The sequence below is a fragment of the Leptodactylus fuscus genome, chromosome 1 (genome assembly GCF_031893055.1).
Source record: "Leptodactylus fuscus isolate aLepFus1 chromosome 1, aLepFus1.hap2, whole genome shotgun sequence".
Lineage (NCBI taxonomy): Eukaryota > Metazoa > Chordata > Amphibia > Anura > Leptodactylidae > Leptodactylus > Leptodactylus fuscus.
Window position 1 is genome coordinate 158095553 of NC_134265.1, and position 20460 is coordinate 158116012.

The 20460-nt window shown below is 42.1% G+C and overlaps 1 protein-coding gene across 1 annotated transcript in view; it reads right to left on the minus strand.

The window, feature by feature from the left end:
- Positions 1-19631, minus strand: part of AK3 (adenylate kinase 3) — a 48335-nt gene extending 28704 nt beyond the window's left edge. Inside the window, exons 1-4 of the mRNA XM_075279185.1 lie at positions 19309-19631; positions 9683-9802; positions 9163-9335; positions 5542-5660 (exon numbers count right to left, since the gene is read on the minus strand). Of these exons, the coding sequence (XP_075135286.1) occupies positions 5542-5660; positions 9163-9335; positions 9683-9802; positions 19309-19456 (560 nt within the window). The 5' untranslated portion in view covers positions 19457-19631. The remainder of the gene's footprint in view (positions 1-5541; positions 5661-9162; positions 9336-9682; positions 9803-19308) is intronic.
- Between the last annotated feature and the right edge of the window lie 829 nt (positions 19632-20460).

The following is a 20460-nucleotide window of genomic DNA, read 5'->3' on the forward strand; positions in this document are numbered from 1 at the left end:
TATTTGTATTCCCAATATATTCTTTGAATTCCCAGTCAGACAATGGCACTGTATACCAGTAGTAAAAATTGTGGGTGCACGTAACCCCAATATATTCTTTGAATTCCCAGTCAGACACTGGCACTATATGGCAGTAGCAAGAAATGAGGGTATTTGTATTCCCAATATATTCTTTGAATTCCCAGTCAGACAATGGCACTGTATACCAGTAGTAAAAATTGTGGGTGCACGTAACCCCAATATATTCTTTGAATTACCAGTCAGACACTGGCACTATATGGCAGTAGCAAGAAATGAGGGTATTTGTATTCCCAATATATTCTTTGAATTCCCAGTCAGACAATGGCACTGTATACCAGTAGTAAAAATTGTGGGTGCACGTAACCCCAATATATTCTTTGAATTCCCAGTCAGACACTGGCACTATATGGCAGTAGCAAGAAATGAGGGTATTTGTATTCCCAATATATTCTTTGAATTCCCAGTCAGACAATGGCACTGTATACCAGTAGTAAAAATTGTGGGTGCACGTAACCCCAATATATTCTTTGAATTACCAGTCAGACACTGGCACTATATGGCAGTAGCAAGAAATGAGGGTATTTGTATTCCCAATATATTCTTTGAATTCCCAGTCAGACAATGGCACTGTATACCAGTAGTAAAAATTGTGGGTGCACGTAACCCCAATATATTCTTTGAATTCCCAGTCAGACACTGGCACTATATGGCAGTAGCAAGAAATGAGGGTATTTGTATTCCCAATATATTCTTTGAATTCCCAGTCAGACAATGGCACTGTATACCAGTAGTAAAAATTGTGGGTGCACGTAACCCCAATATATTCTTTGAATTACCAGTCAGAAACTGGCACTATATGGCAGTAGCAAGAAATGAGGGTATTTATAACCCCAATATATTCTTTGAATTCCCAGTCAGACAATGGCACTGTATACCAGTAGTAAAAATTGTGGGTGCACGTAACCCCAATATATTCTTTGAATTCCCAGTCAAACAATGGCACTGTATACCAGTAGTAAAAATTGTGGGTGCACGTAACCCCAATATATTCTTTGAATTACCAGTCAGAAACTGGCACTATATGGCAGTAGCAAGAAATGAGGGTATTTATAACCCCAATATATTCTTTGAATTCCCAGTCAGACAATGGCACTGTATACCAGTAGTAAAAATTGTGGGTGCACGTAACCCCAATATATTCTTTGAATTACCAGTCAGAAACTGGCACTATATGGCAGTAGCAAGAAATGAGGGTATTTGTATTCCCAATATACTCTTTGAATTCCCAGTCAGACAATGGCACTGTATACCAGTAGTAAAAATTGTGGGTGCACGTAACCCCAATATATTCTTTGAATTACCAGTCAGAAACTGGCACTATATGGCAGTAGCAAGAAATGAGGGTATTTATAACCCCAATATATTCTTTGAATTCCCAGTCAGACAATGGCACTGTATACCAGTAGTAAAAATTGTGGGTGCACGTAACCCCAATATATTCTTTGAATTCCCAGTCAGACACTGGCACTATATGGCAGTAGCAAGAAATGAGGGTATTTGTATTCCCAATATATTCTTTGAATTCCCAGTCAGACAATGGCACTGTATACCAGTAGTAAAAATTGTGGGTGCACGTAACCCCAATATATTCTTTGAATTCCCAGTCAGACACTGGCACTATATGGCAGTAGCAAGAAATGAGGGTATTTGTATTCCCAATATATTCTTTGAATTCCCAGTCAGACAATGGCACTGTATACCAGTAGTAAAAATTGTGGGTGCACGTAACCCCAATATATTCTTTGAATTCCCAGTCAGACACTGGCACTATATGGCAGTAGCAAGAAATGAGGGTATTTGTATTCCCAATATATTCTTTGAATTCCCAGTCAGACAATGGCACTGTATACCAGTAGTAAAAATTGTGGGTGCACGTAACCCCAATATATTCTTTGAATTACCAGTCAGAAACTGGCACTATATGGCAGTAGCAAGAAATGAGGGTATTTGTATTCCCAATATATTCTTTGAATTCCCAGTCAGACAATGGCACTGTATACCAGTAGTAAAAATTGTGGGTGTATATAGCCCCAATTCTATTGCTAGGGGACTTGCAGGGTATTTCTGGGGTGAAGGTGGGGGGGCACACCGTTGGAACGGGTATCGGGGTATATATCGGGTATACGGGAATACACTGACAGTGTATTCCATTCAGGATCCTGGGAAAGCTGGGTTGCGGCGATTGAGCCCGTCAGTGCCACGTTACACTGACAAGCTTCTCCCTGGAATTTAGCTCTTACAAGAGCTGTTGGTTGTCTTCTCCTTCCTATCCTAGCCTGTCCCTGCCTACCCAGAATCTAAGCCCTAGCTAGCTGGACGGAAACCTCCGTCCTCGGTGAATTGCAAGCTCAGAATGACGCGAACCTGGGCGGCGCTGTTCTTTTAAATTAGAGGTCACATGTTTTCGGCAGCCAATGGGTTTTGCCTACTTTTTTCAACGTCACCGGTGTCGTAGTTCCTGTCCCACCTACCCTGCGCTGTTATTGGAGCAAAAAAGGCGCCAGGGAAGGTGGGAGGGGAATCGAGTAATGGCGCACTTTACCACGCAGTGTTCGATTCGATTCGAACATGCCGAACAGCCTAATATCCGATCGAACATGAGTTCGATAGAACACTGTTCGCTCATCTCTAATGTAGACGCATCGCTTGGCTTTCTTAGTACCTGGCAGGGTCACCCAGGTAACGGGGGCTCATGCAGCCTGGGGTCACTGGTTAGACCCCAGGGTGCATGTTTTATATATCGGCACCCCCCGATCTCCCCACGGGGGGTGCCGATAACATCGGAGAACCGCTTCAGTGTCGTGATCATGTTTGATCACGGAACTGAAGGGGTTAAACTCCGATCGGACACCAGCTCCAATCGGAGTACATCGGGCACAGTGTTAGCTATAACATATAGCTAACACCTGCTCATGATGCCGCCCGCAGGACCATTTACCTGCGGGCGGCATCTCATGTCAGGGAAAGTTTGTTACTGCAACAAACTTTCCCTGACATGGCTGCTACATGATCGGGACCTGAATCTATCAGGTCCTGATCATGTCTCCGTGGACCCCAGCAGCTATTAGCGCTGGGTCCACGGAGCTCCGGACCCTCGGGGAGACCCGATCCCCATTTTAAAAGGGTCAGTTTATAAACGTCGGCACGGCACAGAGCCCAAGCCGCGCCGACGTTTATATACAGTCAGCCGTCGTGAAGCGGTTAATATAAAGGGTTGTGTATAGTTAACTGGCACATGTCACTTCATGGCAGAAAAAGCACATCTATGAAGAGAAAAAAAAAAATTTAATACATCTAAAACTGTTTCTACAAGTTGCAAGTCTGCATTCACCACAGTGGAGAGCTGCCAACATTCTGTAAAGTTTACAGCCAATTCTACAAATGGTGTTGGCATTTTTTTTTTCTACCACAATTAGTATCCAACAGAAAATGAAGTCATGATTTTGGTCCAGTCTTGCACTTCACGTGCACAGTTGACCATGAAAAGTAGCTTGGATTAGGCTATTCAGAGAAGGTAGAATGGTTGTTGTAAGGATGACGATCCGGCATTCAACCTCTATGTAATCCTAAAGGAAAGAGTGCTGCTTGCTCCCAACATTACAGTCAGATGCTTGTTCTCCTCACCTGACCTTATGTGTCTCCAAGTCCAAACCAAAGATTTGACCACCAACTAATAGTGCCGTGAGTAGTTCAGAAATTCCACAAGCAACACGCTGTGACACCCTGCTGGTAAGTGGATGCAAGTCTTCATCTTCAATTATATTTATGTGTACTCAGGACACATATAATTGAATGCAATGGTGAAGCAGGAAGACTAGTAATCTGCTAATGATACCTGCAGCTCAATGTAGATCTGCTGCATTGAGCCAGAGACAAGAGCTGCAAAGAGTTCCATGGGACATAGGGCATTTTTAAGTATTACAGTTTTTATTAAAGGGAGCACCCTCTACTGGGCTGCATGACTGAAGCACTGTCTTCCTATTTACATCATGGAAGACAGATTTGCATATTCTTCCCATGATCCCTCACAGTGGAGTGTCTATGGCTTAATAAGACTCTACACACCTAAATGGTGGTCTCTCCCTAAGGAGTGATGATATCCCCTTAACCCTGTCTAGAAGCCTCTCACCTCAGTCTTCTCTGCACCGGGCTGAAGAGATCCAATCAGATCGAAACAGCTGTCCTCGGCTGAGAAGACAGGCTTGGTAAAATCCCATATCATTTGTAGCAAAGGCCTCTGGGAAGGTCGGGCATGATGTTAAAGGGAGCACCCTCTATTGGGCTGCATGACTGAGGCACTGTCTTCCTATTTACATAATGGAAGACAGATTTGCATATTTTTTCAGTTTTTATTATGTGACACTATTAATGTGTGGGACCACTGGGGAGCCACTATAACCTGCGTAGGGACCAACATGGACCATGATGCTCAACAGTGACCCCACACCTGTTGGAGCCACTGAGGGTCTTTATAACGTATATGAGGTTACTGGGAATCATTATAACATGTGGGAAACTAAGGGTGTGGTAATTGTGAATTTACAGTGGGTGGTGGGCAATTGTAAAGACTAATTTTGAAGTGTGCTGGGTGAGGGGGTGGTTTATATATGTGCTGGGGGGGTTCTAAATTTATTTACCATGTGTCAGCTGTAAATACAAAGACCACTTCAAAACTGCCATTTTTTTATTTTTTTTTTGCATTATTTAGTAGGGGTGTCCTGAGGAATTTTTATTTCCAGGGAAATCTGAGAAGGTTGGGAAACACTCAAGTAAACCAGCTTTCAGTAAGGAAGGGGGGGTAGGCTGTCACGTGGGGAACGGGACACACACACACACACGTTTACTTTTCACATATCCCAAACATTTCACAGAAAGGAGCTAAAATCTGTTGATAATGTGCTGAAATACACTTTCTCTCCTGTTTCTCTACTAGCAATAGATATCCTAACTCCTTATGACAGGGAATAGGAGTGTAATACAGACAAGTTGAGCCTGGGGTAGATCACAGCAAATGTTTATATCTTAATTTTTGCAAGATGTAAAAACATATCCCAATCCCAAATGTGTTTTCAACCAATGATTTCTCTGCAACTTCGTGTCATATCAAATATAGAATCTCCTCATTCATGCAATGTCAGTCAGTTTTATAATACCTGAGAAAATAGTTTGAAGCAGTCACCCCAGACATAATTTTCCTTATTTTACAAACATGAGCCACTACACAGAGAGAAGCAGGGTACAGCTCTCAATAGATAAGGGAAAGAACAAAGAAATTCAGGATTTCACATAAAGGAGCCAGAACATTGAAATTGTTCTAGAAAATAAAGTTTTTTCGAAAGTTTAAATATTAATTATTTATATACATACACACATATACATACACACACACACACACACACACTTTTATGGGCTGTATTGGACATTTGCAATCAAATTAAGTCTATCACAGATGATACTCACTTGTAATATTCCAATACAGGTTTTGTAAGAGCCTCATAGGCCTTAAGTCTCTTGGTAACAGTTTCTGGCTTGTCATCTTCACGTTGAATTAAGGGTTCACCAGTAAGATCGTCTATTCCCTATTAGCAACAACGATATGCAGAAAGGTCAATTTTCTGAAATACAGCACTCAGGACCATAACATCATTGCATATGATCACCACCATACTGAAATTATTTATGACCAAGAAAAGATGCCAGGAATGCCAAAACATTTTTTGAGTTTCATGCCCTGTGTCCCTGTTTCCTGCACTGCTACAAGCATCTACCTGAGCGATTCCCCAGACACTGGGTTGCACACAAGTTCAGGCTTTATTCACTTATAGTGCATTAACTGCCTATGCAAAGACACAAATAACCAAAACAAAAACCCTTCTCGGCTGAGAACTAACTTAAAGAGGACCTTTCACCACTTTGCAACCTGTGCAGCTTTCTGCCCCATGTTATAGATGCAGCTGCATAGACTGTAGTGCACTTTGAATTACCTCCCTAGCCCCCCTCGTTTTGGAGCTGTGAGCCCCGTAAATTTTGGCGCCCTGTATGGTAATTAAGGCTTTAGTGTCAGAAGGGCATTTCTGACGATAAAAAGAAAAGCCACGTCAGTCTGACACTGTCCAATTAGCAGTGGACAGTGTCGGAGCTGCTTCTCCTGCCTAATCTCGTGAGTTCTCGTGAGATCAGGCAAACGTCTCTTCACAGGGCTGCACAGAAGACCCGGAGAAGCGATCCAGGCTGAGCACTGAAGTGGATGAAGGAGAACTTCAGTGACATCTTCACAGGTAAGTGAAGAAACCCCTAAGCAATGAGCATAACTGCCCTGTACACCCTGTGGTCCTAGGTCTAGCCCCTATACAACGAGCATTAACCCCTATAGCCCCCTAGGCAATGAGCATTAACCCCTATAGCCCCTAGGCAATGAGCATTAACCCCTAGGGGGCTATAGGGGTTAATGCTCATAGCTAGGGGACTATAGGGGTTAATGCTCATAGCTAGGGGGCTATAGGGGATAATGCTCATTGCCTAGGGGGCTATAGGGGATAATGCTCATTGCCTAGGGGGCTATAGGGGTTAATGCTCGTTGTATAGGGGCTAGACCTAGGACCACAGGGTGTACAGGGCAGTTATGCTCATTGCTTAGGGGTTTCTTCACTTACCTGTGAAGATGTCACTGAAGTTCTCCTTCATCCACTTCAGTGCTCAGCCTGGATCGCTTCTCCGGGTCTTCTGTGCAGCCCTGTGAAGAGACGTTTGCCTGATCTCACGAGAACTCACGAGATTAGGCAGGAGAAGCAGCTCCGACACTGTCCACTGCTAATTGGACAGTGTCAGACTGACGTGGCTTTTCTTTTTATCGTCAGAAACGCCCTTCTGACACTAAAGCCTTAATTACCATACAGGGCGCCAAAATTTACGGGGCTCACAGCTCCAAAACGAGGGGGGCTAGGGAGGTAATTCAAAGTGCACTACAGTCTATGCAGCTGCATCTATAACATGGGGCAGAAAGCTGCACAGGTTGCAAAGTGGTGAAAGGTCCTCTTTAAACATAAGGAAACTTTTCCCTGACTATACAGAAGACTGGCTACCAGACTCCCACCTTGGCAAGAATGGGTGACACAGTACCTGCTCTGTAGGTTTGGTATTGGAGAGATCAGCTCTGCCAGTGTGGTGCCATCCTGCTAGTCTTCACACACAGACTGTTATTAGGGTCTGATCAGTCAGCTGACCTCCCTGGTGTGAACCTTTACCATACACCCTTTAGGTGCCTGGCTGGAGACATACCTGTCTTCCCAGACCTCACCTTTCACTCTCTCACAGCCCGTAAAATTTAAAAAGGGATACCACAGTAAAAATAGCCATCATCTATCAAGTGCCTATGCAATACATTTTAGAATGGCTCAAATACAGGGACCTGAGAAGAGCCCATCAGTTTTATTTATTTATGTGATCCAGGCCTTACTGTTTGGAGTTAACCTTCAACACCTTGTAGTGTTGATGGGGATGATGCAGTCCTCTATGAAACTCTGAAGGAAAGGGTCATCCTCTCTATTGTGTTATGCTTTTAGTGTTTTGGTGTCATTTTATCCATTATGAGTAAAAGTTAAATTATTTCCACATTGCTGCACTTTGTCCAAGGGCCTTTATCTAATTAGATTTGCTGTGGCTATTTTAAGATTGGACAGATAACCGTATTAAATTAGCACTGGGGTGCAGAAACATGAACAGAATTTAATAATAGCATTAAGTTGGGTATTCCTATGTTATAGCATCATGGCATATCACTAAGCATCACTTAAACAGAACCTTCACAATCCTGCACAGTTAGCTTTTTTTTTTTTCTAGCCCCCAGTGTTACCAAGCAGTCAGTTTTGGTGCCCAATATGCTATATACAGTATGTTTTATGCTATCTGGTGGACAGTATCAGACATAAGCAGGAAATGGAGAGTTATTCAGTTCTCCAGAGTTGGACAGAGTCAGTGCTAGAGAATCACACTACTTGTCTGCTCCTGCCTGACACTGCTGTCCTGACAGTGCAGAGCTGAGAGGTGGCGAAAGATCCTCTTTAAAGGGGTACTCATCTCAGCATTTATAGGTATATCCACAAGATTAATCATGTATTTATGGCACATCCAATGGATATAGCCATAAATGCCAATATGGAAATATTCCTTTAATGATCACAGGGATCTGACCTCTGAAACCTCCCTTCTCCATCAATGCCTAGAATTCAATTGGTCACAAGCAATGATAACAAAAATTTAATCTTTGTACCATATTAGCCAGTGGATATGAAATGTAAAGATTACGAGTCCTCAGTAGTTGATACCTTTTTTTAATGGCTAACAAAAAAATGATGAGATTGAAAGCTTTCGGGACTGCTAAGGTCCCTTCATCAGAAATTGTGTTATACCAGCCTGATGAAGGGACCTTATAGCAGTCCTGAAAGCTTGCAATATGTCATAATTTTTTGTTAGCCATTAAGAAAGGTATCAACTACTGAGGACTCAGTATTTACAAGCAGTGACCTAGTGATGCATCCCCTTCATAGAGATTCCACTAGTTTCTGGAGCCAGCTGCAATTCCCTGAATGCCATACTTATTAGAGATGAGCGAACACTGTTCGGATCAGCCGATCCAAACAGCACACACCCATAGAAATGAATGGAAGCACCTGTGACGCCGGCCAGCCGCCGGCAAAGTCAGCATCACAGGTGCTTCCATTCATTTCTATGGGTGCGTACTGTTCGGATCGGCTGATCCGAACAGTGTTCGCTCATCTCTAATACTTATGAAGCTCATGTCCTACCTCTTTAGGGCAAGCCACAGAGTGAAATACATAGAACATTTACTGATGAGTGGCAGTTTAAAAATAACTAAAATTCAAGTATGACGCTTTCATGAGACTGTATTCTGGACAAGATTTATGATTAGGTAAGCTTCAGAACTACTACAGCTCTACTGTACCTATAAATGGATTTTTTTTTCTCAGTCTGAATATGTATACCATTATAGTACATACATATCTATCTATCTATCTATCTATCAGTCATAAAAAAAAAAAAAAATAATAATGAGGTCCTCACTGAAACTTTTGGTGGATTAAATTCTGTGTTATAGACTCTTCCACTACCAGGGTGGATCCATCGTGCGGTAAGACGATCCTTAATGGTTTGAAAGGGAACATTCAAGTCAATGACCGTGTTAATTTGATGGGCTTTATCCAGGGCTTGTGCTTGAGGAACAGTTCTTGGGAAACCTTAAATGGGGGAAGAAAATCAAAAGGGAAAAAAAAAAAAAGTCACTAAGCACATAAAATAAAACCTATAGATATAGCAGTTGTAGACAACTGCTAAAGTAGTATAATATTCAAAAAAAAAAAAAAAAAAAAAAAAAAAACATTGTACTTTATAAAAACAAAAACAGTCCACGGCTCATGGGTCTCTGGCAACGCAGCTCCACTAAAGCAAAACTGCGGATGTGTGTGTGATGGTGGTTTTTTTGGATGAAACTAGCCATATACTTCTGCCCTAACAATCCCTTTGACGGTTCAAACCCATGAGGGGCATTACATCAGACATGCGCATTTAGAAGACTAAAGCTTACCATCTAGCAACCAGTTATGTTCTCCAAAGTTATTTAGTTCTTGTACGATTAGTCGTGTGATGACATCATCTGGAACTAGCTGACCTTGTTCTATGTAAGTTTTTGCCAGTATACCAATTTCTGCAGGGGAAAAAAAAAAAAAAAAAAAGTTAATTTTTATTACAAATGTTACAAAGACGAAATAAGCAGAACATTTCTTTGGTTCATAAGAAAACTAGTGATTCATTTCCAAATAATTGACTTCAATATAAAACATAAGAACCCATGAACACGACCAAGGGTGCCGTCCTAGCGGACTCTGATGCTCCATTCTGATGTGATAATTACAGAGAAAGTCCTATCCAGTTCCATGATATCGGATTGGAATAGAACCGCCCATAGAAATTAATTCATGGATGGCAGTTGGATGACTCTCAGCCCGTCATGTGCTTAAGACCTAACTGTTTGGTGAATTCAGGGTGCAGTAGTGAATTACTGTAGACATTGTAGACCAGTGGTTCCCAAACTTTCAGAAGACTGGATCCAGTTTCGTCACCATTTTTGTCTGTGACCCCACTTTACCTTTATTCTACCCAGTTCTGCTTTTTTTAACCTGTATTTTGCCTATTGTTCTACTGTAGCCTGCTGTGTTGTATATTGAGTTTGCATAGTTCTACATAGAACAAAGGTCTGCTCATCCAGCAAAACACACCAAGCAGTAACACCAAGATACAAGCTAAGCCTACATTCACATGACAATGAAAGCTGGCTGTGTGATGGACTACTAAACTCACAGCTATAGTTTTTCTGGCTGTGTGTCTGGGCAGCATTTAAGAGTTGCAAGTAATGAAGCAGGTCCTTTACCTGTCCGCATTTGTGTCCCGGACCATTCAGTAGAATGAATGGTCAGCAAAAACCACGGATGTCATCTCTACCATTTTCACTGATCCGCAGACTGCATTGGGTGCAAGTAGCGCAAGTGAGTTGAGGCTATTCACATGAACAATTTTTGTTGCTGGTCCATTTTAGCAGACTCAAAAAAATAGCTCATGTCACGGACCCATTATAGTCTATGGCAGGGGTAGGGAACGTACGGCTCTCCAGCTGTTGCAAAACTACAATTCCCAGCATGCATACTTGCTCTGCTGTTCTTGGAACTCACATGGAAGTGAGTGGAGCATGTTGGGAGTTGTAGTTTCACAGCAGCTGGAGAGCCAAAGGTTCCCTATCCCTGGTCTATGGGGTCCGTGTGCTTTCACTGCACACTGACCGCTTGCCAATGCGTTCAGTAGTCTGGGGGAGTCTGCATGGGGACCCCCACAAACAGATAACCGACGCAGATGTGAACCAGGCCTAAGGCCCTCCGTAGTGCCCCACAGCAAAAGCGTGCTGTTGGAAAAACCATGGCAGCAAAGCATCGCAGTTCTTCCTGCAGCACTTTGCACAGAAAGTTTGTGGAGGTTTCTTTGTGAACTTTCTGCTTCCATTATACCTAGAATCTCATCCACTTTGATGTGACTATAAAACACCGGAGACAAACCACAGCGTTTATGCCATGAGGTGCCCCAGCCTAAAAGTTGATCACTTCCTTGGTTTACAAAACAGACATGAAAGCAGCCCAAGGCTACAGCCCCATGTAGCAGGCTACAGCAAAAAAGCGCAACAGGAGAAACTGGAGTGGTGATGCACTGCGACTTCTCACAGTGTCTTTCAAAGAAAGTCCACAGAGTTTTCCTCCACTGACTTTCTCTGCAACGGTTTTGGAAATTGCAGTGTGCCCATTGCGCGGTTTCTTGCAATGTGTGGATGAGCTTCACTAGAATCCCATCCACTTTGCAGGGACTTTGTTAGAGGCCCACTTTGTGGGCCTCTAACTTGAAGAATACAAGTGCAAAATGCTAAATGAAATAGGGCTGCTGTGGCATCTTTCAGATCTGTTCACCTGTTCAAAAGATATGCCCACAAGTAGGTTACATGTAAATAAGCTCACCAAGTGGACAATAACCTTTACTTTTCAGAAAAGATACAAGGTGACCACCCACTTGGAGAATGAGAGCTAATATACTTATAAACTTATCTTTTAAAACAGGTAGATTTAATTATAATATAAATAAAAAAGCCAGATTGCCATGGTACACAGGATGTGCAGATTTTGAAGTCCGTACTCAGGTTTCCGGAAACTGTCAGACCGAGTCCAGCCGTGAGCGCATTATGCACTCAGCGGCAAAACAGTTTTTTTTTTGTTTTTTTTTAAAACCGGACACAAAGTACTGCATGTCCGGTAAAAAAAAACAAAAAACAACAAAAAAAAAAAAAAAAAACACGGTTTCGCCGCGGAGAGCATAAAACGCTCACTGGCACTCACGGCCAGACACCTTTCAAACCCATTCAGGAACAAACCTGTATGAACGGAGACCAGGCGCAGATGTGAACGAGCCCTTAACCGAACTTCTACAATTGGTAAAACTCATGCAGAGTATTTTGTTACAGAAGACAACAAAAAATCCTAAGAAAAGTTATTAAAAAAAAAAAAAGTTTTCCCAATTTACTTTTCCTTGGCCTTTGTAATAAGATACCCCTCTGCAGCAGTTTATCCAATTCAGAATTTCCGGTTAACGCTGCTACATCTGTATGTCATTTAGCATTCTGTGCTTCAACATATCACCAAACCCAGGCTGCTAAATGCACATGTGCTTATGTATATCCTCAGCTAGCTATCTGGTTTCCCTTATACAGTGCGGTAGTGTATGACTCCCAGTCACATGCTCTGGTTAATGATCAAACAAAAGGAAAGTTATTTAGAGGTCACTGGCAAGGCTTTGTCAAATAGAGATGTGAGAAAACTACCCAGCTGTCAATGTTTATTCCTTTACATCAGAGAAGTAACTTGAATTGCACAGTCACTTTAAATCTGGTTATAGTCTTAGCTTGAATATGAACAGGAGGTAGTCCACATGTATAGTAAGTACATAGGATAGTACAGAGCAGCATTTATAGTTCTGCACTAGTAGCTTATACTATATACAAGGACAATCAGACAAATCAGGAGTTGGACTCTATGTAACCAAATATTCAAATACCAGTCATTATGAGCTTCCCATAGGGTATATGAAAATAATGCTTATTTAGCCTCTGCTTCTCCTTTCCCAGCCCACTGCTTCAGAATAGAGTGGGCCTGGTGAGCGATGTCAACAATTCTGACTGCCCGGTCCATTCAGTAACAAAATTCTGACCAGGGACAGTCACAGATCTGTAGCGAAATGTTGTAATAGTCCTCCTATGATGGTTTTAGAAAAAGTCAAGATTTTTTTTTTTAATTAAATAAAGCCCAAACCGTTCTCTACTCACTGCTAAGAAATGTGACAAGCAGGACACTAACAGGGGGAGTCAGGCAGTTCCAATTTTATGGGTATGCACCAAAAATTACTTAGAACATTTTGCCTGTACATTCATAGATCGTGCCCAGTGGTCGCATGATTTTGCAAATAAGAAAGTTATACCTCAGACTTGCTTACAAATTCAGGTGGACAATGGATGCTGTAGGTGTTTGGGGCTTTGCCTGCATTATTTTGTCAAACTGTCTGGCTAGTGCAGCAAAAATAAAAGTCCCACCCCCAATAAAGAAACAAATGAATAAACCAAAAAAAAAAAAAAAAATCAAAGTAAACAAGCAAAGAAAAACAATGGCATTGGAGTACTTTTTGGATGGTGCATTATATTTCTCAGCATGGATCAGGACTACAATAAAGCTGGGTCTGTGGAACATCTGCTAACCATTGTAAGAATGTTATAGATTCAAGCACCTCACAGCTTTGTCCTCACAAACACAAATTGGTATTTGTACAGGTGGTGTAGATGCTACACTCGGAAAAACAAAAGACTATGACCTCAACATTTATGGAAGTGTAAAGATTTGTAGACCAATGTAACATAAGATATCCCATCAGGGCCACAGTGAAGAGAAGATCACATCTGACAATCACAGAAACGTAACAAAAGATACAACCAAAACTTTGGGGAGTTTTCAGAATTGGGGAGAAATTTGCCAAGACTACCTCACTGAGCGACTGACTTAATATTGTGAGCACTGGCAGCAGATGTGCCAGAATTAGGGAGCCTTCACACGGAGTTTACGCTCGCTCATTCTGAACGTAAACTCGTTCAGAGTGAGCGGCGTAAAAACAGATCCCATTGACTTCTATGGGTGTCGGCATACGCACGGAACACATTGAAAGCAATAGGTAAAAAATCCTCCCATTGATTTCAATGGGTAGCGAGCGTATGCCGGCACCCATAGAAGTCAATGGGATCTGGTTTTATACCGCTCACTCTGAACGAGTTTTATGTTCAGAATGAGCGAGCTTAAACTCTGTGTGAAGGCTCCCTTAGAGGATCCAGCCTCTTGACACTTCAGAAGCACTGCAGACAGTCCCATGCGACAAAATTGAAATGTACGTTAGTAACTGGCATAGAAAAACTTGAGTTCTACCTGTAATCTGTTTGAGGTATACTCACACCTCATTCACCTTAATGCCTTGTCAAAGTGGCACATTTTTAGTACAAATGGCTGGGCTCCGAAAATATGCCACAGGTGCAACATTACTAACCGCCTCAATGTGTGAAAGAGTACATTTCTGAAAAACATTTTCAACAAAATTGAATTAAAATTTTCTAGACTACAGAAAAAAAAGTGACATTTTCTCTTGTATTTTGTAAATGCAACAAATATCCAATTTTAGGCTATGCTCACTTCTGCAAATATGACTTTTTGGTATTTTTTTCCCCCTTCTTAAAAAAGCATGTGTATAGAAGCGACACCTAACAGACCCCAATTATAAGTCAATGAGGTTCTTCAGGATTCTTTTCTGATTATGGGCCAGAGAAACTGAAACAGATGTGTACATCGTGTTAAGTTATGTTCAAATGTTGTAGACATGGAGCAAAACTTCTGCAATGCTCTCAATGATCTAAATGCAGTTTGCTAAAATCTATATATATGCTGTCAAATCCATCCCAGGTGTAGAGAACAGATCTTTAGTTGCAGGAATTTCTACAACAGATCTCCCATGTGTGAACAGAAATATAATATCCTGGGTCTGCAGTGTAAAGTGCAAACACATGTCCACAAAGAAAACTGATCTGCCGATAAATCACACAGAAAAAAAATTGACACTTCATCTACAGCCTTGCAAGTTATTACCAGATTTACAGGTCAGGCTTGTTAAGGGGCATTCACACTACTGTTGGTGTCCACTCAGCAGTGTCCGTAGCTACTGTCTAGCCAAGATTTTCACAACGGACACTAGCTGTGTCCGTTACAATTTCCATTCATTTCAATGGAATTTTATCTGTCGTCCGTTTGTGTCTGTTTTTTTTCGAATAGAAACCTTGTGTGGAAGCCAACGGTATTGTGAACCCTACCTTACACACTATGGTAGCAGTATCTGCTGTTTTTTTGATCAGCCACAGCAACAGAAATTAAAACTGACAGAATGAAATGGAAAACCTTTGCTATTACTAATCACTGACTGCTGACTATAGTGTTGAGCAGGGCTGTGGAGTTGGTAGGCCAAACCACCAACTCAGACTCCTATTTTTCCACAGCCAGACTCAAATTCCTTCACAAATGGCTGACAGTCATGACATGCAGAAATAAATTAAAGACAGTATTAAAAAAATAAATATATATCTCTCTATTTGCTGCACTCCCCCCACCCTCCTCCAACTGTGTTCTTAACATTGTAGTCGACGACATAAAGTATTCCATCTGTACTGGTTATTCTGTTCATTTTCCTGTCCATTGTTCTGATCCTGACAACTCAAGACAGCAGAGTGCAAAACCATAGTGTAAAACTAGCCTAAATGGAAATGAATGGAAAAAAGCAGCCCATTCATTTCTACGGGGAGCGCACATATGCCGGTTCTCATAAAAAGCAATGGGATCTGTTTTAAACGCTGCTGATTCGGAACGTTTACATGTATACTCCGTGTGAAGGGGCCCTAATAAGTGCCCATTCACATCTACGCTGAGTCTCCATCACAGTGACTGTTGAAATGTAGTTGAAAACGGCAGTCCAACTTTTTTCATGTGGTGTTTTCAGTTTAAAAGAACAGATACCCAGTGGGCCTTAGCCTAAAGGGTTTTTAGCAACTGTAATGGTTATACACCAGATGGGGAAGTATGAACTATGGGATTCTGTCAGCTGGGACACCACCTGATCACAAGTATAGCAATCTTTTTGTTTTTAATGGAGCAGCAGTTCGAGCCGCCATTCTGCCACTCCACTCATTCTCTCTATGGTACGGCTTAAGGCCTGGTCTGTGTTTGGTATTCCATTCTTGCATCTATGCTTGCCATACTCCTCTCTCTGCATAATTCATGTGGACACCGCATGGAAAACACAAGGTCCCCATTATAGTCTTTGGGATCCATGTGGGTTCTCTGCTAACCACTTTTTAATGCGTTTGGTATTCCATTTGGGGGTTCCCAAACCGACTCCCTGCATGGAATACTGAACGCAGATGTGAAGTGGGCCCAAGATTACTTTGACATAAAACGACAGACCACATTCAGCTCAAAAACTACGATTACTTTCTCTGTATTTGCTTCTATTTGTTCTCATAGAACACAGTCTCAATGACGCTGGGTTCACACCAGCGTTCGGGTCTCAGTTATCAGGTTTCCGTCTTCTGCAGGCAGAAGACGGAAACCTGTCAGACCGTGACCGGCAGTGGACACCTGTGAGCGTTTTATGCTCTCTGCGGCGAAAGAGTTTTTTTTTTTTTTTTTAAACTGGACACACAGTCCTGCATGCCCGACTTTGTGTCCGGTTTAAAAAAAAAACAAAAAACACAACAAAAACACTGTTTCGCCACGGAGAGCATAAAACGCTTATGGGAGGCTCACTGCTGGACACTCTTCAAACACATTCAAATGAATGGGTTTGAAAAATGCCTGCAGGTTTCCATCTCCTGTCCAGTTTTGTGCAGGAAACTGAAACCTGCAGAACGGAGACCCCGGGCACAGATGTGAACGAGCCCTTACAGAAGTTTCTGCAACAATTCTGTGTGTGTGAATAAATATTTAACATATTAAAGAACATCTAGAGCTAGTAGAAGTCTTTCACCCCTCCTATACTTAGTCCACCAAACAGATTTTAGCTTTCTCATTCCATGCGTTTCATAGACCTCATGTTTACACAGAGAGACCAAGTAAGTTCTGTCTGCAGCAGATTATTTTCCATTGCATGTTACTTGTCTGCATTTTGTCATTCACACTGAACAAGGACAAATCTTTACATAGATAAGAGACTACAGCCACATTTAATAACATATTAGGTTAGTAAAATTCTTAAGTAGGACAAGTTCAGACTTTGCATTAGGATTCAAACCCTAGCAAAAAAAAAAAAAATGTATATTTTAAGTTACATGACCACAGCAGCAGATGGGCCAGTCATGCTACAAGGATTCAGTCTTTTCAGCTACAGTAGTAATATGGTGTGGCATGGATATGGGGCAAAAGAGCAGTTTCATTGGTAGCACCTCCTTCCTTTCAGAAAAGTCCATTAGACTAAGGCTACATGGAGACTCAAGTGTATGTCGCCCTGCAACTCCTTCAACAATGTAAGTTAATGGAATGGCAGTTGTTGCAACTTCTAATCACAAAAGGACTGAACACTCCTTATCCAAGTTATTTTTTCATTTCAATAGTAGTTTATTTTTGCACCTTTATTTGGTGATAAATAGGGATTTCTCTTTTACAGTAGGGTATTTTTCTTTTAATTTTTAGGTCTTTGTATAAAATTGTGTATTGGCCCATAGACCTGAAAGGATCAGTGTAAAAAAAAAAAAAAAAAAATCATAATTTATGTGTGTACATGAGGCCTAAGTTACCCAGACATTGTTCTTTTGGTAAAGGCTGGGTATACATGGTGTTTTTTTGTGAAAGAACTGCATGCCGTTTTTAATTGTAGTAATGATCGTCACTTGTATATGCTAATAGGAATTACACAAATTTGCAGTTTATTGTTCATTAGCCTACAGAGGAGATGCATAGTCACATGTGCTGCTCATTACTGCAATTAAAAACAGCATGCAGTTCTTCAGAGAAATATAAATAAATAAAATAAGGACTGTGTGAACCCAGCCTTACCCTGAAGTCCCACAATGAGCAAAGACCATGGGAAAAACGCGGTTTAAGACCAGGGCCCCACATTGCAAAAACGCTGCATTTTACAGTACCTAATGCAAATCAAAGAACCTCACACAACAAGAAAAGCAATAAAACTCATTTATTAACTAAAAATGCAAAAGAAGAAAAAGAGGGAGGATAGGCCTAGAACCCATGTCACACTGGTGTGATCACAGAGGTATAAGTATGTGATGTCTACCACAGTATAAATAGGGATGGCGAGGGATGGATATACAAAAAGGGATCACCACCCAACATTAAATAACAGAGTGTGAGTGTGAGTGTGTGTATGTATATATATATATATATATATATATATATATATATATGGAAAAACAGTATAATCGCGTACACAGTCAGGGGATCCCTATAAATATAAAACTACTCTAATATGTATGGGGACCTAGGTTCCTGAATCTGTAGCAGAGTAGTGATGTTCTGTTCGAACTAGATCACCGCTTTATGTATAAGGGTATGTTCACAGTTTTTTGGCTAGCTAGTAGCAGGAAAAAAGAAGCGACATGCCCCATCTTGCCACGGATCGAGACACGCTCCAGTGTAGGCCCATTCATTCAGCCTACACAGGAGCAGGATGCCACGACAGAATGCCAATGCTACATAGGCATTCCATCACAGAGAGGAATGGTCACACAGCGGAAAAGGTTTCCATACCCTTCTCCTCTGTGTGAACTTACCCTTAATGTCCTCATTCAAACACCACAGGTATACTAGGTTTATAGGAATTTACGTCCTCAACCTTTGTAACACATAGCACTATATAGCCATTCATTTACTTATGTAACAAGACAACAGAGTAAAAGCTACGGGCACACCTGTATCCTTAATCATAAGAGGGGGTCCTGTGGTGCCCACCCGTATCCTTAATCATAAGAGGGGGTCCTGTGGTGCCCACCCGTATCCTTAATCATAAGAGGGGGTCCTGTGGTGCACGTGGTCTAGTTTTATTCACTATTATGGCCTGACAGACCCAATAGAAGTCTATGGCTAATGCATTTGTTTTATGACATTAAAAATTGTTCAAAGTTAAACAGATATAAAACATACAGGTGTTAAAAATGGACAGACTAGGAATACATTCTACACACTGATGGAAACTAGCCATTAAATGCATGTATGTCAGTATGCACGAGGCCTAATGATTCACGCTGTTTCTGTCTGCTGCCTGCCCTGAGAAGAATCCACATAGGTGTCTGGAATATTTGTATCGCACAGTATAAGACACCTGCCTGCCGAGTGACAGCTGGGTTGTCTAATGGCAGCCCGCGCCTATAGCAATGAGCACATATGGACTATGGCAGACTAGTGAGCTCAGTGACAGGTGAGGAGAAGGTGACGCTCCGGACAGTCACCTCTGTCACCAAATACGTGCTCCTGCCACAGTACACGTCCGTCTCTCTACAATGTGTCCCCTCCATAGGGCGCTCACTAGCTGTACCTGTCTTCCTCTGGATGTTCAGCCTAAGCAGGTCGCCGCTGGACAAGTGCTTGAGGGCGAAGTGCTTCACAATCCTGTCCGATATCGTCCCCTTCCCTGAGCCCGGAGGACCCATGATCACCGCTCGGAACAGCATACGAGCCACCATCGTGCCGATAATATTGGGGTTGCAGCTCCACAGATCAGTCTAAAAAGTTAACGGTAGTTCCTAAACCCAGTGGCCTGTACGATCCGCCTGCAGAGCCTGTGCAGTCAATGATATGGCGCGCACAGGCTCCTAATAAGCATTATAAAGGCAGAAACCAAATTAAAAAAAAAACTTATGAAAAAAAGTGCAGCGGCTTCATGTGGCAGTGCCGTGTTGTGGCGCCCCCTCCCTGCCTCCTCTGGTATGGACTTAGTTATTCCTCCCCCTGTGCCGGCCGCTGGAGGAGGAGGAGACCTGCAGCCATGGAGAAGCAGGAAGTGTTGTGAGGCGGCTCTTGTTACCTCACACTCAGCAGTCGCATTCCTCCTGTCTATGGCCATTATGGAGCTAGTATGTGTCTGACCGAGGGGGAGATGGCAGGAGATTTACTGACAGAAAACATAAGGCTCTTGCTGTTGTGAATCTGTGCATAAAATGTACAGAAAAGTGTTTGGGCTGATGGAAAATGTCACACACAAAATCTTTTTTTTTTATTTTTTTTTTTTTACTCTTAAAAAGTCGCCATCAACCCATTCCAGTTGACGGCAAATTTTTGTTTTTACAAAAAAAAAATGACAGAATCCTGTAATTGAACACAGATTCAGGCCGCATTCACACAACAGTGCTGTGCAATGTTTCAGAGATCCCTCATAGACGTAACTTGAGAGATCTGTGAAAACGGCTGCGGTCACACTAGCGTTCAGTGACCATTCGGGGACTCTGTACCCCATTCTGCTTAAAGGCAGCCTATCATTAAAGCACTATTTTTTTTTCCTACCACGTAGGAATAGCCTTAAGAAAGGCTATTCTTCTCCCACCTTTAGATGTCCTCTCTGCACTGCCGTTCTGTAAAAATCCTGGTTTTCATGGGTATGCAAATGAGTTCTCTTGCAGCACTGAGGGCGGGCCCCAGCACTCAAACAGCACTGGGGGCGTCTCCAATGCTGCCAGAGAACTCTCCAGCA